The sequence below is a fragment of the Sceloporus undulatus genome, chromosome 1 (genome assembly GCF_019175285.1).
Source record: "Sceloporus undulatus isolate JIND9_A2432 ecotype Alabama chromosome 1, SceUnd_v1.1, whole genome shotgun sequence".
Classification (NCBI taxonomy): Eukaryota; Metazoa; Chordata; class Lepidosauria; order Squamata; family Phrynosomatidae; genus Sceloporus; species Sceloporus undulatus.
In genome coordinates this window covers 290,655,553-290,682,030 of record NC_056522.1, presented here as the reverse complement: position 1 = coordinate 290,682,030, position 26,478 = coordinate 290,655,553, and the positions used below count along the sequence as shown (strand labels likewise).

Below are 26,478 nucleotides of genomic sequence, written 5' to 3'. Positions count from 1 at the left end.
TTATTTATAATGTGGTATTTTTTTCTATAAATGTAGAAATCGATTTCAAAGTTTTAGTGAGATTTTCAGTTTTTTTTAAGGGGGAATTATTGTATTGTTAGAATTATGTATTCTGAGGCTGTGGGGTCAGTCAGAAACATTTGGAGAGTCTATCTTCTATTAACAGCAATTCTCAAAGCGGCTTACATCATGACATCATATACATAAAAGTTCCAATAAAATGAAGAAAAATAACCCACATTTTCAACCTAAAAACCTCCACTGCTATCATTTAAAGTTTATTTGACACCAACGGTGTATTGGGTACTGCATATAAAAACATATGTGATGCCGTCTCTCCCTAGAAGGCTTACTGTCCATGCTTAAATCAAAACACTTTTCTTTAGTTCTGCTGAGGTCAGTGAAACTAAACTGGATTGGTTCCAAATGTTTTAAGTTTTAACTGTACAATTGGGAGCTGCAGCAAAATAGTGCAATGATGTGCTCCTGTTTAGTGATTCAGCCAAATAGCCATGCTTTCCTCCAGAATAGTAGAATTGTATGTCCTACTCTGCCTTTTCTATTCTTCCCTTCCTGTAACAGATAAGCAGCAGTCTGTGCTCACTGAGCATGCTCAGTTCTCATTGAGTTGTTTTCGGGGAGGGCTTTTGGCCTTTGCAAATCTTGAGACTCCCCAAGCATGTTTCCTCTGACCTTGTTTTCCCTACAGTCCTTTCAGCACTCATTGCATGAACTCACCCACCTATCCACCTACCTATCTTTGGTGTTGTTAACTGCCCTCAAGTCAATCCCAGTTCATGCCAACCCTGTGGATGAGGCATCTCCAAGATTCCCTGTGCTCCACTGCTCTGCTCAGGTCCTGCAGATTCAGATCTATAAGCTCCCTGACTGAGTCAATCTATCTAGTGTGCAGTCTTGCTCTCTCCTCTACCTTTCCTAGCTAGGGTTGCCATATCCCGCCTGGGGGTGGGACTTTCCCAGTTTGGGGCAGGCCACACAGTCCCACCCCAGTTTGGCCCCGCCCGGCTCTGGAGGCAGCTCCACCCCCTCCCCATGGCTGTGTGCCACCCTCCCCCGCCTCCCTGCCTGGGATAGCCTAGAGAGCAGGTCTTCAGGACACCTGCCACTCAGAGCTATTGCCAGCCCACTTGGTATATATGTCTTGCAAGAGGCATTACTTTCCAGGTTACAGTAAGAAAAAAAAGGCCATAAATCGTTGATGTTTCACTGGGAGTCTAAATGCCTCATCTTTTAAATGTCTACCGCGTCAGTATTCTTGTAATTCTTTATCACAGGATTGTTTTTGAGGCCCTAAACACCTTTACTTGTAATATGCAAATCTCTCCTGAAGCTGACCAATGGGAAAGAAGCAATCAGCCCTCCACTTGGGTTGGTTTTCAATGGCTTGGTGAAGGAAGAGATTTTGCCTTGCTTGTAAATAGGGGGTAGCTTTGGGGTAGCAAAAGGCTGCAGAAATAGTTTGACCCCCCTTAAACATCCATGGCTCAGTGCTATAGGATTCTGGGAATTGTAGTTTGTTGTGGCACCAGAGCTCTCTTGTAAAAAAGGAGGCTGAATGGTTCACAGAGCTACAGTTCCCAGGATTCCATAGCCTTGAGGAGGAGGAGGAGGAAGGAAGGGTGCCTTGAAGGGCAGAATTGGGGCAGAGGAGGAGGAGGAGGAGGAGGAAGGAAGGAGCTGGAGGAAGGGTGCCTGAAGGCCAGGGCAGAATTGGGCCAGAGGAGGAGGAGGAGGAGGAAAGCGGAGTCAGTAGCCATTAGGTCTGCCTTGATTTTTTGGGGTTTTAAAATTATTTTTAAAAATATAAAATATTTTATTTTATTTTATTGATTTTTATTATTGCTTTTTATTTTTTAGTTTATTAATTTTTATTATTGCTTGTTTTATTTTATTTCATTAATTTTTATTATTGCTTGTTTTTTATTTTATTACATTAATTTTTATTATTAAATATATACACCCCTGCCTTGTTTTTTATTCTTTTTTCATTATTCTTTATTATTAAATATATGCAAGTGCATTTTCTGTGTATTTATGGCGCTTTGAATGCTAACAAGTCTGCCTTTCCTGGACAATTATAGTGATGATGATGATGATGATGATGATGATGATGATGATGATGATATCAACAAGCCTCTGAAGCACGCCCAATGTAACTTGCTGTGATTTTTACAAACTCATGCGCAGTGAAGAAAAACCACAGTCCCTTGACCAAGTACACACTTCTGAGAAGTACAGTTGAACCCGAGGGCAAGTCCATTTCTGCCATCTGTCTAAGAATAATGCCAAAATGTCCTCCATTTTGATCATGCCTAAAAAACATGCATTTATGCTAACATTTTAAAAAAACCCTCAATGTTTTGCACGTCCTCCATTTTAAAAAATGTGTCCTACATTTGAAAATGTTGCCCTACATTTGTCCTACATTTGTCCCAGTTTGGAGGTCCTGACTTATGGCAACCCTATTCCTAGCATTATTCTCTTTTCTAATGTATCATGCCTTCTCATGATGTGGCCAAAGTACGTCAACCTCATTTTGACCATCTTGGCTTCCAGGGAGATTTCATGTTTGATCTGTTCAAAGACTCATTTGTTTGTCTTTATGATTGCCCACGATATCCTCAGCCCCAAATCTCAACTGAGTTGATTTTCTTCTTATCTGCTTTCTTAACTGTCCAGATCACATGTCCATACATGGTGAGGGGGAATACAATGGTTTTGACTATTCTAACTTTGGTACTCAGTTGAATAGCTTTACACTTTAGGATCTTGTCTAGTTCTTTTATAGCTGCCCTTCCCATTCCTAGTCTTCTTCTGATTTCTTGACTGCACTCTCCATTCTGATCAATGTTTGATCCAAGATACAGACATTCTTTAACTATTTCAGTTTCCTCATTGTCTAGATTGAATTTATGTATATCTTCTGTGGCCATTATTTTTGGTTTTTTTATAATCAGCATTAAGCCTGCCTTTGCACTTTTTTCTTTCACCTTCCTCAGTATCTACCTTTCTACGTATCTGCTTTCCTTCCTTCAGATAACAGAAACTTTTTTTCTTTAGCCCCACCCAAAGTTCTCTGGGTGGCTTACAGTAAGAAAATAGATAAGAACCATAAAACCAAAATATAAAATTCAACATAAAAATCACAACAGCAAAAGAGTAAAATTGGTGCAGTTGGTGTTTCCAACACAAAAAGATATTCAAACAAACATTTAAAATTCCAGCTCTTAAGTAAGATTTTTTCAAAGCACATCTTAAGAACACTAAGGAGGAGCTATTGTAAATCAGCTGTAAAACAGGTAACAAAGTCCTGTGCAGAATGGCCTTAAAGGCTGGATTGGGGGCGGAGTCGAGACACTCCTTGGCGCTGTGTCCACACAGTGTAGAGCTGAAGGAGCGCTGTAAAGCCATGGTGCCACGGCTATTGCACCTTTTCCAGGGTGCAAAAAGGAGCCACTTTTTGCAGCTCCTTTTCGCATCCTGGAAAGGCCAGATCAGGGCCGTGCTGTGCAGTTGCCGCAGACCTGATCTGTCTGCACAGCCCCAAAATGGCTTCTCTTCAAGTCATTTTACTTTAAGGAAGAGAGTTATACTGCTTTGTCAAGTCCTCCTCTGCCTCAAGCCATAATTTGAGTCAAGAGCTTAGTTTTGTCAGTCACAAGTGCTGGTCCTCTACAATTTTCTTAATATTATTGAACTTAGATATAGCAAATATTGGTGCTCATGACACGTTCTTCAAGAACAGTGTCAAGAAATATGTGAATGAAAATAGCTTAACTTTACCATAGCATTTTCAGTATCATCATAATCTATATTATTATCCTCATGATCATCATGCAATTCACAAAATAATTTGTAGTAGAAAAGTGAAATTCAATAATGGGTTGAATGAATAGTATTTGATCCCTACCTCATCCCCAGTTCTGTTCCAGGAACCTAATGGACTGAACCACTATAAAGCTTGAAAAAATGATGTGGGGCAGCCTCATATGGGTCCCACTACATAAAGAAAATAAGCACAAACCAATATCTCCAATTCCCATATGGGGGGACCCCACCTGGGATTCTGCTGGCATATTAGTTATCAGGATTGCTACCAGAAAGCTTTCAAGCTCTCTGCTAGTGACACTTGTGGTAAGGCTATCAAGGCGACTGAGAATAATAATAAAAGGAAGGTTGTTGTTGTATCCCTTCAAATCACTTCCAACATATGGCAATGCTAAGGAGATTCTATCATGGGTTTTCCTGGCAAGATTTGTTCAGAGAGGGGTTGCTTTTGCCTTGCTCTGAGGATGAGAGAGTGTGACTTGTCCATGGTCATGCAGTGGGTCATGAGAAAAATTCAACTTCTTATCTACTTGTCTTTTTTATACAAAATGAGAATTGGCACCATCTTCTTCTTCCACCTCAACAACAAAATACTTTGAGTAGGCTCTTACTTTTCCCCACAGTATATGGAGTTCTATCGCTTCTAGCTTAAGCCAGCCATTGCCTTAGCAACAATCTCACTCTGCCCTTGCATGTCTAACTCTTTAGGCCCATTCCCACTTATATTTAAACCAGTTTGTGATTTATTTTCAGTCTGGGTTGGAGAATCGATTCCAGTTGAGGTGCTGTTCCCACTATGAAAGCGGATCTTTTCATTATTCAGGGTATTCACTTTTTTTTGGCACGATTATCGTTCCCATTAGGTTGTGCCACTTCAAAATGCATGTCAGTCATCAGTGATGCAAGCGGCAACACATTCAGGAAAACATGTAGGGGGTGGAGGGGATGATAGAAACCATGCTTCTTAGTCCTGCTCCAAATGTAAATGCCTTGCTTCTAGGGATTCCTCCTGGATGGAAGGCTGAAATGTAGGGAAAGGAGGAGGATGTGATGGAGGGAGCTGGGCTTCCTGCCAGAGAAAAAGGCTAAATGCCATGCTTCTTGGTCCTGCTCCAAATAAAGAAATGTGGAGATTGAGTTGTCCCTAACATTAGACAGAATGAAACAGTCACTTCAGGTGGAAGGTACTGGGAGGTGACAGAAAAGTATTGGAGAAGAGAGTGAAGCCATCTTTCATGCATTCTTTCCTTTGGCCTATAGCCTAGCCTATTGCTCTCCCATGCAGTAAAGGATGTTGTATCATCACCAGTTTTGAGGAAATATTCAAGTGTCAGTCAGGATTTGAATATGGAATTGGAGGGTCCATCTTGATCGTTGCCTCATACAGCAAAATATCTTCATCTAGCTCTGACAGAGTCACTCTGCCCTCTCAGGCTGCATCAGCGCTACAGAAATAATGCAGACTGACACCACTTTAGCTGCCGTGGCTCAATGCTATGGATTTCTATGATCTGTAGTTTGTTGTGACACCAGAGCACTTGGATAAATATCTGACAAAACTACAAATCCCAGAAATCCATAGCATTGAGCCATGGTAATTAAAGCAGTGTCAAACTGCATTTTTTCTGCAGTGCAAGTGGCAGCTCCAGTATTGCTATCTATTACATCTCAATAGAGGGCCAGATGTTTTTCTTTTTCCTTTTTCTTTTCTTGAAGATGCATATCTGCTGCAAAGCACCTCACGTGATGATGGAATTGATTTTCAACAGTCTTTGGATTGATTCCAATGTGTAACTTGCTTTTTAAAATGAAAGTTTGGTTTGTTCATCTTCTAGCAATGCTATCCTTAATGCACAAGCCTCTGTTTGTGTGTAGATTCACACTGGCTTTCAGCAATAGTGCCAGCTACTCTATATGCTTTGTGGGCACAATGTAAGTGCTTATTTATGAATGTCTCATCCAGCTCTCTTTCTTGTCTCTCTTCTTTCTGGCAACCTGCTTTGCAAGTTCCAGTGTTAACAACAGAAGGCATACTTTATCTTTATTTTTGTTTGAAAATACATCAGTCAATTTTGCAAGAAAAACCAGGAGGAAGAGTTTTGTTCTTTTTATGTGCCTTTTGTTGTGCCAATGAGAAATATAAGGAGGGGTAGAAATGTGTTAGACTCTGTTAAGCTCTGCCTGGGTTTCTGAATACTTTCTCTTCTTTGCTTTTTTAAAGGGTTGCTCTCTAGTATTTGTTCCTTCTAGGCAGGAAAGCCAGAAGTTCTCTGTAGCTGCAGCTCATACCTTTCCTGTTTAACTAGGTTTGTTGCTTTTGTCTTATGCAGTATATCATTATTGTTGAATGAGATTTCTGCTTGTTTCCAGTATGTTTTCTTTCAGTGGTATAATAATAATAATAATGATTTATCACTCGGCCAGACAAACAATCTGGACAAAATACCCGGTGGCCTCAAAATTTTTTATAATGTATATACCATTCATAGTGCAATGTTAATTATATAATTAGAGCTTGGTTTAAAATGAGCAGAGCTAAGTTCATGGGGACAACAGGCCAGGTGGGGCTGACTGTATAGTTGCAGCTGTTGCTCACTACAGTGAGCTCTGCTAAACAGCAAACAGCAGGATTACTCTGAACAGCACAGCACTTATCCACTATTGATGAAATTCATTGGAGGAAACTGTGGCGGGGTACAGACCGCTGCTTTGTGGCGGTCTGCCGCCGCCGCCGGCTAGTCCGTGGCAGAGCCGAAGCCTCCATACGGCGCGGCTCCCCTGCGGACTGAAAAAGAAGCTCCAAAATGGAGCTTCTTTTTACGTCGCGTTTGCGACGTAGCGAGGCGCCAGGGGCGCACTCGCTACGTCACAAGGGACACGACGCGTACGGACGCTTAGCGTCCGATACGCAAAGATGGCGCCGGCCATGTAGACGGGCTGGCACCATCTTGTACGGACGGAGTCCGTACTAGGCCCAGGGGCGTCTATAAGAGACGCCCCTTTTTTAAAATGGGACGTCCGGAGGACGTCCCAAAGGGCAGTATAGAAAGCCCCTAAGTATATGAAAGGGGGAAAAGGCTATAATATAGGGATGTTGCAAAATTGTGTGACAGACAAAAATATTCCAGGGCACTAGAATTACATGTGAAAAGGAATCTTGTTCTTTCCATCTGCTTACTCTGGAAAAGCATGGAATATCCATTGCATTATAGTATCCAGTATGTTCAACTTTCTGATGCACTATACACTTTCAACGTACAATATGCTATGAATGCCAAGTCATATTAGCCCAGTAGAATGGGCCCTTGGTATCCACTGGGATTTGGTTCCAGGCCCCTCTGTGGATAACAAAAAAACCATGGATGCTCAGATCTTATTAAATACAATGGCACAGTAAAATGGTGTTCTTTAAAATGGTAAAATGAAGGTTTGCTATTTGAAATTTATACATTTTTAAATATTCTCAAATCATGGATGCTTGAATCTCTTGATAAAAAAATCTGTGGATATGGAGGGTTGACTGTATTGCCTATCCTGACTGGAATTGTCTCTTTAGGCAATGGTTTAGTGGATCCAGGACTCATAAGGTTGACATGCTTTTCTGTTTGCAAAGGGATCTTGTAGCACCTTTGAGACTAATTGAAAGAAAGAAGCTGGGAGCATGAGCTTTTGTAGACTTGAGTCTACTTCCTCAGATGCATGAAGCAGATGAAGCATCCTTTTCTGTTGGCAGGGGCAATGATGTTACTTGCCACACACTCAGATGTTCCAGTCCTCTGAACTTAGCTACAATTTTCCCCCGGGATCCCCCCCTCCAACGGACGCCAGGCAGGGAAAGGAGCCTCGCCTCAGCGAGGCCCATTCCCTGCTTGGCCTCCTCCGCCGGCCAGGGAGGCTGCAAGGCAGGGAGAAAGGGCCTTGCCTTGGTGAGGCCCTTTTCCCCTCCCTTGCCACCTCCTCCGCCGGCCGGGGAGGCTGCAAGGCAGGGGAAAGTGCCTTTCCTTTTCTTTCTCCTCCTCCTCTTCTTCTGTCTCCTCTTCTTCCTCCTCTTCTTCCTCTTCTTCCTCCTCCTCCTCTTCTTCTTCCTCCTCTCCTCCTCCTCCTCTTCCTCCCCTTCTTCTTCCTCCTCCTCCTCTTCTTCTCCACCTCTTCTTCTCCACCTCATCCTTCCCCTCTTCCTCTCCTTTTTCTTCCTCTCTATTTCCTCTTCTTCCTCCTCCTCCTTTTCCCCTCTTCCTGCTCCTCTTCTTCCTCCTTTTCTTCTCCTCCTCCACCTCCTCCTCCTCTGCTTCTTCCACTCTTCCTCCTCTTCTGGTTTTTGGCCAGAAAGGGAAGCACATTTCTGCCATCTGTCTAGGAATAATGCCAAATGTCTTCCATTTTGATCATGCCTAAGAAACATGCATTTATATGAAATTTTTAAAAAAATCAAATTTTTGCATGTCCTCCATTTTTAAAAAATTTGCCCTACATTTGAAAATTTTGTCCTACATTTGTCCCGGTTTGGAGGTCCTGACTTATGGCAACCCTATATGGGGACCCCTATAGCACCAGTGCTGGATGGGGTCACACTTCCTCTGAAGGACTGTGTACACAGCTTGGGGGTGTTCCTGGACTCATCTCGCCAGTTGACACTTGAGATAGATGTGACAGCAGTGCCTATTATCAGCTTCGGCTGATACACCAGCTGTGACCCTTCCTGGAGCTGGGTGACCTAGAAACAGTCATACATGCGCTGGTAACCTCTCAACTTGACTTTTGCAATGTGCTCTACATGGGGCTACCCTTGTGCCAACTTTGGTCCAAAATATGGCAGCCAGATTGATCTCAGGTACATCTAGAGGTGACCATAAAATACTTGTTTTGAAATTTCTTCATTGGCTGCCAATTAGTTTCCGGGCACAGTACAAGGTGTTGGTTATTACCTTGAAAGCCCTACATGGCCTAGATCCAGACTACTTGCGGGAGCACCTTCCTCCACATAATCCACCCCACACACTTAGGTCCTCTGGAAAGAATCTGCTGCAACCTAAGAAAACCAGACTGGCTGCAGTGATCCAGAGGACTGTTTCATCTGCCGCTCTTAGCCTATGGAATGACCTGCCAGATGAGATCTGTCACATTACCACTCTAGAAAGAAGCCTTTTAAAAGACTGTTAAGATGGATCTCTTTTGACAGGCTTTTCCAGGTTAGCCCTTCCTGATTAGCCTCCCCCTCATCAACATCAATGGCGCATTACCCCCTTGAAAAAGATATCTGTCTCACCTCAAATCTACCTTTAATTTTAGAAAATCTGTGTTTAAAATTTTATCATGATGTTTAATCTCTATTTTATTTCTCTTTGACTATTATTTTATGATTGGGGGAGGGTTGGGATATGGGATTGTTTATAATTGTGAATTTTTATTCTTATGATATTTTATTGTTATATTTTGTGTTGTAATCTGCCTTGATTCCCTCAGGAAAAGGCAGAATATAAATATATTATCATCATCATCATCATCATCATCATCATCATCATCATCATCATCATCATCTACCAAGGTATCTCGCCTTCGTTATTCCTCAGCCAGAATCTGCAATACAGAGATTTCTTTTTTAAACTTAATTTTTATTTCCCATCCATCACAAAACCATACATAGACAGATAAACAATATACACATTACACATAAACATAAACATATCTGACATTAAAGACTCACATCATATTCTTAAAAGACATATAACATAAATGTCTGACTTCCTTCTACCCTTCTACTCACCTTTTTCCTCTTTAGATTGTTATTGTTTTATCTTAAAACCATTATTCCCGCAAACTTAACAATAACTTTGTTTTTTCCTATTTTTTTTTTTTGCATTAGTTTTTTTTTTTGGATTTTCCTTTAAACCATCTTTGTATTTAACCTTGAGTAAATTTGCATTGAATTAGGGTTTTTAAAGGTTTTATATTTGTCCCGTTTATCGCATTTTTCTTATCAGACCATTATAACATCTTTCCAGTGATTTTTCATGTAATAAAAAAATATGGTCCAATCCTTTTTTATACTCTCCTCAGTTTTTCCCTTCATCCAACATGTCCTCTTATCCATCTCAGCTGTTTCAAAAGATTTCATTAACCATTGAGCTATCGTTACAACTGTCTCTGTTTTCCATTTCTGTGCAAATACTATTCTAGTACATGTTAGTAAATAAAAAAGTAATTTTCCATGTTCTTTTTCTATTTTACTATCAACCATTTCTAACAAAAAAAAGTTCTGGTATAAAAGGTATTTCTATCTTTAAGTCTGTTCTCAAAACCATAGCCAGTATTTTTTCACTTCTTGTCATGCCCAGCCTGGAAGATGGCTTGGAGGACTCAGAGGATGAGCTAGAGCCTCTGGGATCTGAACCTATAATGGAGGAGCCAGAGCCCCAGGGGCTTGAACCTGTAATGGAGGAGCCAGAGGCTGGCCCTAGTTCTGCTGGAGCAGAGTCTATGGCCCCTCCAGAGGTTCAGCAGTCAAGTTTGCCTGGTGCCGAGGCTGTGGACATGGAGGAGGATCTGGGCAGTGTGCCTACCTTCAATGAGCGTCGAGCAGAAAGAGAGGGCCTTCGAAGATCTCGGAGGCTTTATCAGAAGCGTCTTCGTAATCAGGCACAGCTGAAGGCCAGCTCCTTGCCTTCTTAAGCACTTGGAGCATGTGTGGTTCTTTGCCAGTGGATATCTAACTCTTTTAGGGGAAAGACTCTGTCTCTGGCTCCTTGGCTTCTTGTCTTGAATACCCGGAAACCTTGACCTTGGACTGCTTCATCGACCTGCCTATCTGTTACCCTGAACCTTGGACCGTCTGACAATTCTCTTGGTAATCCCTTTTGGTAAAGCTACTGCAACTCTCTAGGACTGTGTAGCTTACACTGACTTTGCTGTGCTGGGAGGGGGTTGTTTGTTTGAGAACTAGCTGCCTTATCAGCCCTTTGGCTGCTTTCCCGGACACTTCTGGGCATGTCCACCATGTATGGAAATATGAACCTGTTACATAGGAGCACTTCCAACAGTTAGGTTTAGAGTTTTTATACATATGAGCAAATCTCTGTGGTGGTAAATGCCACCTATATATCATCTTATAAACCTTTTCTTTTTTATCCTGACTTGTGGTCTACTTCGGCTTCTTGTTCCATATATTCTCCCACTTTTGGAGCTCAATATTGTGCCCTATGTTCTGTGCCCATAATATGCTTTATACTGAGATTTCAACACTAGTTTACTTTACAGCACAGGTGGAGAACATTTGCCCTCCAGATATTATTGCACTGCCGCTCCCATGAGCTTGATGCAGAAGAGCTAGTGGTGTACTCCAGAAACATCTGGAGGCCCCCGTGTTTCATATTCCTAATTTTTTGCTTTGTAGTAAAAAGTACTGAGAAAATGTATATTAAGAACTTTCAACATTCAAAGGCTCAGTACATACCTTGTTCTTAGTTCGGAGTGGCAGCAACAGTTTTTCCACCAGTGGGAAGCTGCAGCTGCCAAACTGCGCGGCTTCCCACCGGCAGAAAAAGAACCTGCAAAAAACGGGTTCTTTTTATGCCACAGTTGCGGTGTAACTAGTGCGCCATGTGGTGCTATGCAGACACTATGCAGCGCTTATGTAGCAGTGGCGGCGCCCATCTATACAGGACACCGCCATTGTTACAGCACAGCACCATATTAGGGTTAGGGACTGTGCGGTTGCCACACATTCCCTTAACCCTAATACGGCACCAGCACGCCACACCGGGCCCATCTGTACTGGGCCAAAGATGCTACCTTAACAATGATGAATATTAGGATCTTCCAAGGTTTATTACAGACAACTGATAACAAAATGAAACAATTCTGTACAGCTTTATATTATTTAGCTCCTTTGGTCTGTGCATTCAGAATGACCGTGTAAACTTGACTTAAAGTATAACGCTTGAGCAAGAAATATGTCCTTCATTTTGGAGGTAATTACCAGTTTTGCATGTTTATTGAGAACAAAGTCCCCTTGAGTGAACAAGACATTGATGGAAACAGATGACATACCACCAAGGTATCAAAACATAGCACTTTATTTATATACTTATTTATTTGAGCTCTTCTATCTCACTCTATCTCAGGGTGGCATACAATAATAATGTGAACAAAATAAAAAAACATCTTAAACATAGTAACAATGTAAATCACATTAATAGCAACAGTTAAAGCCATGTTAAAAACTACAATTTAAAAGCATGTATATATTCAGATTTGAAATTCATTAGTTCCCAAAAACTTTAACAAAAAGTTATGCTTTAATAAAAAGCCAAAGCTTTGTCCTTGGTCATTGCATCCCCGGAACGGAACCAAAAAGATCATTTTCAAAGCGTTACCTACTATAATTCTGTGAACAAATCCACTTCTTCTACCCGTAGATGGTTTCAAGCCACTGCTCATATTATTTTTGCTTGTTAGTGCCAAAGAGAGAGAGAGAGAATCACGAATGATAGCAAAGGTTCACCTGACCTTCCTTGCTTATCATTTGTGATCACAGACAAACATCAGCAGACAGTTTGAATTGCAGAGCTGGCAAGCTACTAGGTGGGGCGACAATACTCAGAAAACTAAATGCACTACTGTCTAGGAACATAAAAACTTCACTGTTTGGCAGGAGTGAATAGGGAGGAAGGTAGCCTTCCAGCTTGTTGAAATTGTTACATGCCATTAGGTGTACTGTAAACTACTCTGTACTGAATCTTTGACATAGACAATAAGGTCAAGAATTAGAGATGCCTCATTACTATTGGTGAGGAGATAAAGAGAGAACATTGCATAAATAGGAGGTTCAGCAGAACAGAGTGTAAATAAAGACTTGTTCACAGTGAAAGTGCTTAGTGAAGGGTTTGTCAAGAAGGTGTATTACTGGGATAAAGCAATAAAGAGGTAAGTGTTTCAGGCACTCTATTCCATTGGGAGATGGAGGTAGATTCTTACTTGTCTTGATTGTGCTAGAAGAATACCAACTTTCTATGAATAATATATTTTGTAACAGTGGTACATATTGTAAAGGCATTTTGTAATTTTGACCTAGAACTCTTCAGTGGGCTTTATCTTTCATGAGGGGTTCTACTAATTTCTAAAATTGTAGACCACAGAAATTTATTAAATCATTACAATTAATAAAGCATTTCTTATGGGCCCTCAAGTGAACTCTGAGCTATGGCAACCATATCATATGATTCTCCTTGGCCAGATTTATTCCAACAAGGGTTGCTGTTGCTTTACTCTGAGGATGAGAGTGTGTGACTTTCCAAGGTCATCCTGTGGTTTTCCATGGCTGAATGGGGATTTAAACCCTGAGTCCTAGGCCACATTCAAACCACTAGGCTGCAGTGGTTTCTAATAAGGGATACACATACAAGAAGCGTAATGGGTATCATACTGAGTAGGGACCAGAAGGAGTGGGGTTTGTATCTCTGGTAAATCCTGCAATGTACTGAGTGGTCTCATATTAATCACTTTCCTTTAGCCTGCATCACCGTGCTCTACCTTGTGAAGTTGTTGTGACGATAAAGGTGGGCAAACTCACATGTTTGTTTCCTTGTTTTTTTATTAAAAAATGTTCCTGACAATGAAAAATGGGAGGAGGAAGATTATATTTGTGCTGCTAAACTAGCAAAATTGAAGAAACTTTGCTAATCAAATGCATTTTAGCCACTTCCATTTTTTATATGTTTGGAATTTGTGTGTATGGAATATATACCATAAGTCTCTAGGGAAGTAATGCTTCGCAACATCTCTTTTCAAAGGAAGCAAAGGGTAATTTTAACAATTTTCTTCCCACTGCAAGTAAGTCTATTTGCACCTTTGGACTCACTATGCACAAAATTCACACATGGTCATTTAGTGCAACCCCCCCCCCCCAGCTTTTTGCACACAGGACTTTATTATATGAGCTTAAACCCCTGGAAGTCAATATCATGTATAAGTTCAGTGATTTCCATGAGTCTGTTGAAGGCATGATTGGATACAGTCCTGCTCATTGAATTTATTGAAATAAAATAATTGTTGTCTCTTTACAAAGAGTTAGAAAAATGAAATTTCCTGCAAACTGTTGTCACTTTAAAATCCTTCCAAAACAAAAGGCAAAAAAAATGGCGTTTTTTTCTTTTTTCAATAATTTGGGATCTCCAGTGCCCCTTGTTTTACGAGATTAGGATTTGAGAGCTACTGACTCATAGTTGAACTCATATTGGCGATTAACTGAATACATAATAACTTTACAGCTACTTCAGCCACTGTGATTCTAGCTTGGAAATCAATATGGACTAAATGAGACTTTGTTGTACATAGAATTGGGCTGCATATGTCACTATGCTGGCTCTAATAGTTATCTTGGCAAGTTGTCTGGAAGGAAGGATTAATTGTGATGAAGAAAAGCTGCTGAGTTCTGTTTTTAAAATATGTTACACTGGACCCATAGCAAAATGTGTGTCCCATATAAAAAATGGAAAATCAAGGTTTGATATTTGAAATTTATACTTTTTTAGAATATTTTCAAAGCGTGGATGCCGTGTATTAAAAAATTGTGTATAAGAAGGGTGACTGTATTTTGCTTTTCAAAAGAAATATGTAATTGAGATTTTAAAAAGTCCTGAAGCAGAAGAAATGGGGAAAGAAAATTATTAATATTTTCTCTGTACTAGCAAAACACTCTGTTTTATCATTTCACCCTCTTCCAGTATGCAAGGAGCCTTTCATGGCTGAATGATGTGATTTGCGCCCTGCAGTCATTTGGCAGTCATACAGGCCATATTGCTACTTACAAAAAAACCAACAGGCAGTATCATCTCTTACTGATCCTTTGAGAGAGGCTGCAGATTCCCTGTGTATTTCCACCTGCTCATAGTAATGTAATCTGTAAGATTATTAGGTTCTAATCCTGATGCAAACTGACAGATCATCATGCTCCCCTTTGGACCCTGCCCGTTGACTGGGACCACGTCCAGCTCTCTCACTTGGCTAACTTTTTAGGATTAAGCTAATCTTTTCTTTTAATTCATAATGGCACACCAATTTTTCTTTTTTTAAAAGAAAAAAAATCTGTTTAGTTAAGAAACAGAGTGAGTAAAGGGAGGCATTTAGAGATGTATAGAATAGCATAGTGTGGAGAAAATAAACAGGAAGAATATTTAACCCTCATAATACTAGAGCCAGTATAATAATAATAAATAATAATAAAACTTTATTTATATACCGCCCTTCTAAAAACCAGGGCGGTGAACAACAGTTCCAACAATATAACAACAGGTCATACAAAACATTAAAAACAGATTAATAAAAATAATAAAATGTCCATGCCGGCAAGACAGTGCTGACAAGGGGAGGGGGGGAGAGTAGCTGGTCAGGGGTAAGCTTGTTCAAATAAGTGGGTCTTTAGCCCCTTCCTAAATTGGGCTAGGGAGGTGGCTGAGCGGAGCTCGAAGGGCAGCGCGTTCCAGAGGTTGGGGGCTGAGATGGAGAAAGCCCTCCTGGTGGTAGAACTATATTTCGCCTCTGGAACGGTTAACAATAGCTGCCCTGATGATCTGAGTGTGCGGGGCGGATTGTACGGAGAGAGGCGGTCCTCCAGATACCCTGGGCCCAAGCCATTTAGGGCTTTATAGGTAATAACCAACACCTTGTATTATGCTTTTAGATTCAGTGTGGTGCAGTGGTTTGAGTTTTGGAGTAGGACTTTGGGTGACCAGGTTTCAAATCCCCATTCAGCCATGGAAACCCACTGGGTGACCCTGGGCAAGTCACACTCTCTCAGCCTCAAAGGAAGGCAGTGGTAATAAATTGCAACAAGAAAAATCCACTATGGGCTTGCCATTGGATTTCCCTATGTCAGAAATGACTTGAAGACACAGCAACAACAAAACTAGAACCATGGTGTGAAGATACTTTTTATACTTTTTCACACACAGTTAACTTTCAGTTGTGGATATTGCATTTTATATGATGTGGGAAATGTAAAGCTGTCAATCTGAATTGGTGTAGAATAGTTTTATTATTATTATTATTAATAATAATAATAATAATAATAATAATGTAAATACTATTCGTTATGGATGACAGCACCCTGAGTCTTTTTATCCCACCACTGCCAGCAAATTATGCCAAGGATGCTTTACTGGTGAACACTATTCTATTTCACTTGTGATCCTGCCACCATGTGTAAACTATCCCTTTACGCTTAAAATCTGGTTGAAATACTAGTAGCGTGGTAAATATTAAACTCCAGACAAGCCCTTCTTGAACAACAACAAAAACTTTATTTGAACATCAGTTTGACAATGTTTCACTTGTTTATTTATTTAGGTATTTAGGTATTTATATCCTGCCCTTCAGCCCTAATGGCTCTCAGGGTGGCTTACAGTTATTGTTTTTAATCAGACAGTTCCCTGCTCTCAGGCTTACAATCTAAAAGACACGACACAAAAGGAGAAGGGAATGGTGGAGGGAAAGGGGATGAGGTCCAGTGGTTCTCTCTCCCTCTGAGGCCTGGACCAAGGCAGATGGATTGGAGGGAGGGCTCTTCCTTCTTCCAGGCTAGTCTTGATGGAGCTGGACCTGCCTGGTTAACTCCCTCTCAGGCCGGCGGATGGCAATTATGGAGGGCAGAGTCTCCTTCCTCTCAGGCCGGTGGATGGCAGTGGCTTGTTGAAATATTTTATGCACAAATGACTTTAAGGTCTTATTTTCTCAGTTACTTCATTACAGATACAGTTTACTTCCCAACACTCTCTTTAGAGAATAATAGATACTGCTATCCAGGACCCTCCCAGTCCTTATATTAGGTTATTTTCCTAAACTCAGTTCTGAAGCAGACACCAATGCTAACATTATCCCGCAGGATATTATACTACAGTAAGTCCCTTTCTCAGAGTTCTATAGGTATCCCAAGTCCCTCACTGGATGTGACAGAACCTTCTTGGTCTGACACCAAATCCCTAACTGGCCCCAACTGTCAGCAACTGATTTTTTAATCTCCTCCCAACCAGCATTCTATTGGCTGATGCCAGCTGACTCTGGATTGGCTTTTGCTATCCTGGCCTAAATCTGCTTGTTCTTCACACATGGGTTATCCACTTAAGCTGGATGACTGGGGATTCAGGACAGAGAAAAAGAAGTACTTGTGTAAGCTTACTGTTGCTCAGAGTGTGGCTTGCTGAATGTCAGTGAGTTTTCATTTCAATATCGGGCTGCACCTGCACTGCAGAGACAATCCAGGCCGACACCACTTTAACTCCCATGGCTCAGTGCTATGGACTTCTGAGAATTGTAGTCCATTGTGGCACCAGAGCTCTCTGGCAGAGAAAGCTAAATGTCTCACAAAACTACAATTCCCAGATGCAGCCCTGTTCTCCTAGAATCATAGTCCACAACACTCAAACCGTAATAGCAGTCTGGTTCTCTAAACAGCACATCATCAAACTGTGGAATTCACTCTCCAAAGATGATGTGATGGAAACCAATTTGAAAAGCTTTAAATTGAGATTGGATACAGTCATGGAGGATAGGGCCATCAATGGCTACTAATTAGGAAAACTATCATTTCCAGTTTCAAAGGCAGTATGCCCCTCTCAATCTGTTGGTGGGGAATGAAGGACAGAGGGTACAATTGCACCCATGTCCTGATGGGAGGCTGCAGTTTTGAGCGACTGGTTGGTCCTTATATGAACAAAATGTTGGACACCACCAGCCCACCCTGTTTCTGGATTTTGCCTTTACCTTATTATGAAGATGAGAGTGTGTGATTTGCCTAAAGTCACCCATTGGGTTTCCATGGGTGACTGGAGATTTGAATGTTCCCCAGAGTCATAGTCCAATGCTCAAACAACTAGAACACTGGGTTTCTCAGCAAAGAGTGCCACTATACCAGCTTCTGGTCTAAACCAACAGGGCTTTTGTGTTGCTATCACATGCAAAGCAGCCATCCTGAATTTGGGAGTAAAATGCATATGGTTGTAAACCCTATGTTGCCTGCAGCTTACCTGTTACCAGGCACTTTCCCCGTCACATGACCTCTGATACCAGAGAGGTGGGGAAGAAGGAGAGTTCACCTCTACTAAATACTCTTTGTGTCTCAAAAACTGAGGCTTAAGCACACAATCTTGTTGTGATCGGATCTGGTTAATTTGTTGTATGAATTTAGTTGATCTTGTTACATGCATAACTTCATTATAGTCATAAGATCAGATGTCACTGTTAGAAAATAAAAAAGTACAAAATGTGGAGGAACAGATTAAAAATCCAGGAAAATTTTAATTCATTTGCATATAATGATAGTAACATAAGTGTCTTCCATAAAGAACTTAGATGAGCCTGATATTAGCTGGTTGCTAGTAGAAGAAACTAGAGCAGAAAATTTTGTCAGTGTAATAGCAATTTCATGAATAAACTCTTAAAGAGGAAAAAAAGGAGCCAGTGGTTTTGAGCATTGGATTAGGACTATGAAGACCAGGGTTTGAATCTCCACTCAGCCATGGAAACCCACTAGGTGACCTTGGACAAGCCACACTCTTTCAAATGTTGCCACGAAAACCCCATGATAGCCTATGGGGTAGCTATGAGTCTGAAATGACTTGGAGGTACATAGCACAGCAGCAGCAGCAGCACAATGAAATTATTGGTTCTTCCAAGAATAGCTGCTAAAATGAGGGTAATATATAAAAGGCAGATGTCCTTGTAGTACAGGCAGGGAAGAAGTGTGTGTTCCACTGCTTCAGCCATGAATGACTGAGAGGGGCAGACACTTTGGGAGTAAGGCGGAATATGTATTTCTTCTCTAAGGAGACTGATGTTAAGGTGTAAAAATGGGCTAGGATCAAGGCTCTGCAGCATATAGGAACCTCTAGAGCATAAAGAAACTAGTTGGGATAAAATTTTATTAGAATTCCTAGCTGCCTATTATCTTAGATTACATGTTTTATCTAGACCTCCATCCCAAATCCTTTGGTTGGATTTCAGATTTGGTAGAGCTGATGAGGAAAGCCCATATCACAGTAGTTTCTCCTCAACAGCTCTCACCTATCTGGAGGAGAAATTATCCAATAAAATCAAGGCCTGGTGGATTTACATTTTGTTTAAATCAGTTGCTAATTAAATGAAACTAGGTGTGAGCTTCTAGAGAACCTTCCTAGCTTCTACTCCAAGTGAGGCATTTGAAATGCAGTGGGGAACAAAAAAAGATATTTCTTAGGAATGTGGATTATATTGTTATTGGTGGATAAGTTAATCTTATTAAATAAACAAAATGGACAGAATGGGAGAAAATATCGGGATTTATTAAAGTAAGGAATGATGTTCAGTGGGCTATGGGAGACTAAAACAGCAATAGATCTGCGATCTAGGTGAAGGTACAATAACTCTGAAAAAGCACTACTGAAAAAAATTCAGAAAGAATCCAGAGGGAAAGAAGAGGTCATGTTTACAAAGATCAACTTTGGAATTATCCTGATAAGAAAAAGTCCATATGAGTATGAAGACTTTCCAGTTCTTTTTGTTTTGATTTTAACTGCATATTCACGGTTTTCAAAACCAAACTTGAACTAGCCCAGGTTTCCCTCACTCATGTCAACCTCATGTATAAATTGAGGGCAGGCTTTGGGGCCAAAATTATGGATTTTGATATGACCCGTGGATAAGTTGATGCTAAAATTTAGGGGCATATAACAAAAGATCTAAAAGATGAAGCAAAAGAAAACAATGCCAAAGAATTTACAAAATTTCAGCAGGCATAACTGTTTATGCTCACACTAAAGGCTGGATGGATAAGAGAGTTGAGAGAGGTCAGTGCTTCCGGGACAGATTACACTCTTGCCTTTCACCAGGGGAAAGTTCCTGTTTTTAAATAAGAGTTAAGGTACAATACTTACATTGATCCTTGCAAGAGTTGACTAAGTTTGTTTGGGTCAATTTTTTATTTAAATTTCCAGACATATACATGAGTATACACAGAATGTCACATCTAGACTTCCAAAAATTGTCTTTACCAATTTCCACTGAGACTGTTTTCATTATTATCAGGAGTTATAGTAAAAGTGTTTAAATGTCGTTGTCTGTTGCTGTTGTTGTTGTTAATCAGCTTCTAGTCGATCCTGAGTCATGATTCATCTCCAAGACTCCCTATCTTCCACTGTTCTGTTTAGGTTCTATAAATTCATGCCCATGATCTCCTTAAAATATTACACTAGTTAAGCATTTAGATCATTTTCTTTTATTGCTAGAATTACTCTTTCCCTTACCTGGTCTTTGTTGAATCTGTTTTCCTGGAAAGAGTTGTTATCTTTCTTGGCACAGCCATCTTAGCTAGCTTTGGGATAACAGAAATACACTGCCATGGAGAGGTATATTTCATTTTGGGAAATACTGGTTTAATTTAAACTGACCTTGAGTTTTCCAGATAAGAAAAAGTTCATGAAATCTGCTGTCTTGGGATATTCTTGAATTCAATGATATAGCCATGTTACTCTGTAGAATCAGTATGTAGAGAGATGATGTAGCACCTTTTAAACTAACTGAAAGAAAGAAGTTGGCAGCATGAGCTTTCATAGACTGAAGTCTACTTCCTTATATGCATATATCTGAGGAAGTAGACTTCAGTCTACAAAAGCTTATGCTGCCAACTTCTTTCTTTCAGTTAGTCTCAAAGGTACTACAAGATCTCTGTACATTGGGAAGTCCTTGTAAGAGCTGGGAGTTATCGGGAAATACCTCAGAGTAGAGAAAGCATCCTGTAGAATTCTAAAAATAAATAAATGACCAGGTGGAACAGGAACAAAACCAGTGACTTTCTTTCTTTTCCCCACTTCATCTGTATAAGCTCTTAGTAGAACAGAAACAATGTGTACAACTACTTTGTGGCCCTTCCAGGGTTATATAAATATATATGCCAATATATATTATATCCTTTTTCTTCAGATGTCAAACTGACTCTGTTATGAGGAATTTGTCCCGTTTATTACAATAATTTTGGTTACACAATTTATCTCTGCTTAACCACTTTTTTTTTGGTTTTTTTTTACCCAATTTTAATTTAATAACTACTTCTTTTTATCCCTGCTTGCAGAGATTTTTGGCAACATGTATACCAAGGTAAGTATGACAAAAATATTCACCTTGTCTGTGTTCCTAGACCATCAGCAATGTTCCATTTCAATAATAATAATAATAATAATAATAATCAACTACAGATGGCACCCTGCTAGTTACACTCACCTAGACTAGGACCATTCAATCAATTATTGAATGCTGAGTCAACACATAGGTTGACAGTAGTCAACAATAGACAGTAGGTTGACCCAATAGTCAATGGGTCTACTCTAGACAGGACTAACAACAGGATTTAGGCCATTAATAAAATCATAGTAAGAAACACATGGTTGTTGTCATATACATTATTTTCATGGAATGGACTTCTGTTTGGCATCCTCAACTTTATGCTCCTATTGAATCTTAACCATTCACAGCTGTGATTAATAAAAAAAATATGGTGCTTCATGAATCATGCTAAGTCACTTCTTTCCCCCCCCCCCCCCCCTTTTCTTTTTTCTTTCTGAAAAATAGGTAGCACCAGCGGTTAAAGGATGTGCACTACCTTGAGCCCGAAGGCCCGAGGCCCTGGCCTCTCCGATATGCACCAGTATAGCCAGTGGCTGGCCAGCAGACATGAGGCTAATTTGTTACCAATGAAGGAGGATTTGGCTCTATGGCTGACAAACCTGCTTGGTGAGATTGTTTTTAAACAGTGAAATTATTGTTGGATGTTTCTAAGCAGCAACAGATAATGCAGTTGTTTTATTCTTGAAGCACAAGTAGAAAGATTTGCTCTCAATAAATTGTTAACTTGCTAAAGTCCATCTCTTCTCCACTCCTATGGCATTGTGTAGCATGATAAATTCATCACCTTTCCCAGATTGTAAATTCACTGCAACATGAACATATTATTACCATTTACTTGAAATGACAGCACATTATAGTGTTGCCAGCTCAGTAGTATACAGTTCTCTAAGATATCAGAGCCAAAGCCTGAGATCAGACAACAGATCATTGTGATGTCACAGGAGTGGATCTTGTGATTTCGTGAGCTGAGTCCTTGCAACGAACAGACAGTGCTTCTAGATGGGCTGATTATGGGAAGAGATGCTAGAGCAGTTGAGATAAATGGGCTGAAAGTTGGATAACTAGAAAATATGGCAACCCAAGGCCAAAAAAGAAAAAAAAATCCCACAGATTAATTTATTTAGTTCTCTATTTATTGGTGACCAGGCAGGCAGTAAAATGTGTCCAATAGCTGCAGAAGGTGCTGGCATTCCCTCAGGTCTCACAAACCTCATGGCCTTTATCTACAGCCCACATAACGTTTTTTTTAAAGATCCTGCCTAGCTTCTGGACACTGTACAACATTCATTGCTTCCTGTCAGGGATTCCCCTCACCCAGGTCCTGCACTGCTGATGTCAGACTTGTACATCAGGAAGAATAATGAAATACTGTAGCATGATGGGTCCAAGTGTATACAGCCATTTCTCTCCCCAGCTCTCCCTCTTGCTTCCGTCCTTTGGTGCACTGTGGCTGCACAAGTCCAGTGCATATACTTTCACACTGAGCTGGAGGACTTGACACTAGCTTGGGTGGATGGAGATGGATGTCCGGCCTTTAAAAAATCAAGCATCCTCCTCCAGTGTGTGGAGATTTGTCTCATTGTCCATAGAACTGGAGAAGCACTGCTATTTTCTGAGACATCAGTTGATGCCCTGATGCCTGGTAACCTTAATCATGAATGCTGTGAGTCTTATGTACACAGTAGTAGAAGTGTGGCATGTGGTACTTACGTGCTGCTTCCACAACAATTCTCCATGTGATGTATTGAGGCACCTGCCACAGACGGCCTGAAGCAGGGCTGCTCTACTATTAGGCAAAGTGATTTGTCTGCCTTAGACAGCAGAATGTCATGAAAGGATTCAGAATGGTTTGTTGTTTAACTTGTTTTTTCACATCTAGGAACGGGGGAAGAATTGTGGGGCTTTCTACTCCAGAATATCAATTGTCTTGAAACTTTGAAATAATTTTCTCAAATAAAACTTGTAACAAAGGGTTGCAGCATCTTTTCTCTGATGTTCAATGAGCCAATTTCCTCCAAGCAAAGATTTTATTCCCTACTTCTCCAAATTACCTTTCTGGCTGTTACTTAAGATGCATTGATATTAATTATATTCAGTCCCCACGCCCTTTGAAAATTTGTTTGTTTGTTTGTTTTGCCACTTAGGGGGACTTTTAAATGTAAAAAAAGTATTTTAGTACAGTAGTTCTTTAAACCACTGAGTTTTCACAAGCAAGAGGATATATTCCTCTCCTTTCTTAACCACACAATTTTAGCTACATATTTGTTACCACTCATCAAGTTAACTGTTAGAGGGACTGATATATCGTATGCTTTACATCAGAAACTAGAAGTTGTGTGCCACAGTGGATTGCATCTAGACATTTTTTTCTCTTAATTCCCCATGAGGGCAATGGAATTTAGGTTATGACAGTCATTTTCACATTGATTTTGATCTTGGCTAAGTACAACTGATCTAGATTGGATTCAGTTGATTTATTTCATATTTGCTACCAAAGCAGAATCCTAAAACACATTCTATATTAGGATGGCTTGCATGTACAATTGTACATTGGATTGTATGATTCTAACCTTTGTACTCAGATGTATATCTTTGCAGTTTATGATCTAGACAAGATCCTAAAGGGCAAATATATACAACTAAGCACAAAAGTCAGATGCGAGATCTAGACATTTAAGAAAGTGGATAGAAGAAAATCAAATCATTTGAGATGTGGTGTTGGAAAAGAGTGCTAACGATTCTGTGGAAAGCCCAAAAGACAAACAAATGGGTCCTGGAACAGATCAAGCCAGAAATATCTTTGGAAGCCAAGATGATTAAACTGAGGCTGTTGTACTTTGGCCACATCATGAGAAGGCACAATTCATGGGGGGGGGGGGGACAATAAAGCTAGGGAAAATGGAGGGAAGTAGAAAGAGAGGAAGGCCTTTTGCTAGATGGATTCTAACAAGAAGGCCATGGATATGAATCATCCACAGGGTTACCGTGACTCAAGATTGACTTGAAGTCAGTTAATAACAACAACAACCAAATATTAAAACAGAATCCATTCAATTTTGAATAAAGAATGCATGATTGTTTGTAACCTCACATGTTTCTTTCTGTAGGCTTCTTTGGGCATATGTGTAACTTTGATTGTCTCCAAAATGGTGCAAAATACTGAAGTGCCCAGTGTGATAAATGTGTTTAACATCTTTAACATGAGGAGAGTATTAGGGAGCTGGGTATGTTTAGCCTGGGGAAGAGACAATTAAGAGTTGACATGATAGCCACATTTAAATATTTGAAGGGATAGCACATTGAGGATGGAGTAAGCTTGTCTTCTGCTGCTCCAGAGACTAGGACACAGAACAAGAGATTCAAACTATGGGAAAAGAAATTCCACCTAAATATTAGAAAGAATGACTTGATGGTAAGATCTGTTCAACAATGGAATACACTGCCTCAAACTGTGGTGGTGTTTCCTTCCTTCCTTCTTTCTTTCTTTCTTTCTTTCTTTCTTTTTCTTTTCTTTCTTTCTTTCTTTCTTTCTTTCTTTCTTTTTTTCTTTTTCTTTTTCTTTTTCTTTTTCTTTTTTTTTTGAAATTTATAACAGAGGCTGGATGGCTATCTGTTGGGAGTGCTTTGATTGTGTCATCCTCCATAGCAGGAAGTTGGACTGGATGACCTTGTGGTCTCTTCCAATTCTATGATTCTGTATCATGATCAGATACTTTAACTGCAAGATGCTATCAGCAGAATAGCAAGCACTTCCCCATGAACTCCCCACTGCTCTGCCACCTGGCAGAGGAAACACAATAATATCTGTTATAATACAAATATATAATTTATATTAGACAGTGGCTGCCTAGACTAGCAAGATTGTTCTTAGAACCAGATCAATTCCCTTCCAATACATGTCGAATGATTTATCTGCTGTTTGTCTGGTGTAAGGGACTGCACTACAAAGCGAAAATTTCCATATTTACATCTTCCTTCTGTCATCAACTCAGAAGGTGGTCTTGGACAAACTATCCTTCTCAGCTTCTTTCCCACCTGCAGTATGGGGAACAATTATCATTTACCATATGGATACCATTATCCATTTACCAGTAATTTTCTAAGTATTACCATTGGATAACACACATAAAACATTTTGAACACTTGACTGATAGACACATGATTGATTGATTGATTGATTGATTGACTGTTTTTATGTCCTACCAGGACCTCCAAAGCACTGTACATTTAAAAGAAAGAGAGATAGAACATCCTTTAAAACAGGAGAAAAACAATTTTACTAGCCAACTTGAAAAGCAAGTTTTAGAAAACAGAAGCCAGAGTGAATAATAGTTTTGGCTGCCTGCTGGAAATTCATGAGCATTGAGCCAGTTGTACCTCCCTTGGGAGGGAGCTCAAACTTCCATCCCATGTGCTGTCCATGCTCACCTCCTGGGGCTGCTAAGAATCTCAAACTCTAAGGAGTCTCATACAGGAGGAGGCGGTCTTTCAAAGACCCCAGCTCCAAGATACACTTGGAAGCACTAAATATATGTCAAGTAATTATTTTGGTTATAATTCTTATGGGTTATTTATTTCTGCATTCATCTGAAGATACCTTTTACATGCTTCAAATTACATGGGGAGTTTATACACCACATGCCGCCACAAATTACACCATGCACAGCCCTGAAGCCCATTTATACTACAGAAATATAACACTATGATTACACCTTAACTGCCATGGTTCCATCCTGTGGAATCATGGGTTTTGTAGTTTGGTGATGCCCTAGAGCCCTTGGGTTGAGATTTGTAAATGTCCCTTCCTAAACTGCAACTCTCTGGATTCCATAGGATGTTGCCTTGGCAGTTAAAGTGGTATAATAATGTTATAATCTGGTAGCATGAATGGTCTATTGCTGTGAACATTTCAGGGGCCTGAATTTTAGATGCACGCACCAGAGACACAAAATCTCTTGCCTACAATCCCAGGCTGCAAAATTGTCCTTTTTAATAACACAAAGTTAATAATGTGCAAAAAGCACAACAATGATCCTATATGATATTCATTTTGCATTAGAGGTGAACAGCCATCAACTTTTGCTGTAAATTGTATTACTATAAAGATAGTTAATTTTAAAAGTCACATATATGTTCTTAAATAACCATTGTTTTTCCCCTTGCAATTTATCTTGTTCTGAATTCAAAGGAAGTCATCCCTGGTCTGCTAAAAGCCTTCCTTTCTCTCTTCCTCCCATCCACTATTAAAATGACACTCCTGACAGGCACATGCACCAATACTTTACTAAATCTGGGGCACGTCTATGGAGAGGTACAGAAGGATGTTGAGCCCATGGCCACTGGATATCTAACTGGTGAAACAGTGAACTGAATATCTGACTGGTGTAGCTGACAAATAATGGTTCATATACAATGAAAATAAGAATTTAAAAAACCTAACATATGCTTAAAGCAACTTACTGTTCAATAAGAATGTTGCCT

The 26,478-nt window shown here is 40.1% G+C and overlaps 1 protein-coding gene across 5 annotated transcripts in view; it reads left to right on the top strand.

Moving 5' to 3' along the window:
* The window catches only part of GAS2 (growth arrest specific 2), a 154,168-nt gene that overhangs the window by 5,710 nt on the left and 121,980 nt on the right, over positions 1–26,478 (top strand). For 3 of the 5 annotated variants that reach the window (XM_042446128.1, XM_042446387.1, XM_042446214.1), the window contains exon 2: positions 21,442–21,603. In XM_042446128.1, coding sequence (XP_042302062.1) covers positions 21,462–21,603 — 142 coding nt within the window. In that variant the 5' untranslated portion in view covers positions 21,442–21,461. Of the gene's footprint in view, positions 1–16,928; positions 17,011–20,951; positions 20,971–21,441; positions 21,604–26,478 lie in introns of those variants that run through there. The other 2 variants (XM_042446469.1, XM_042446293.1) reach the window with 2 other exon arrangements.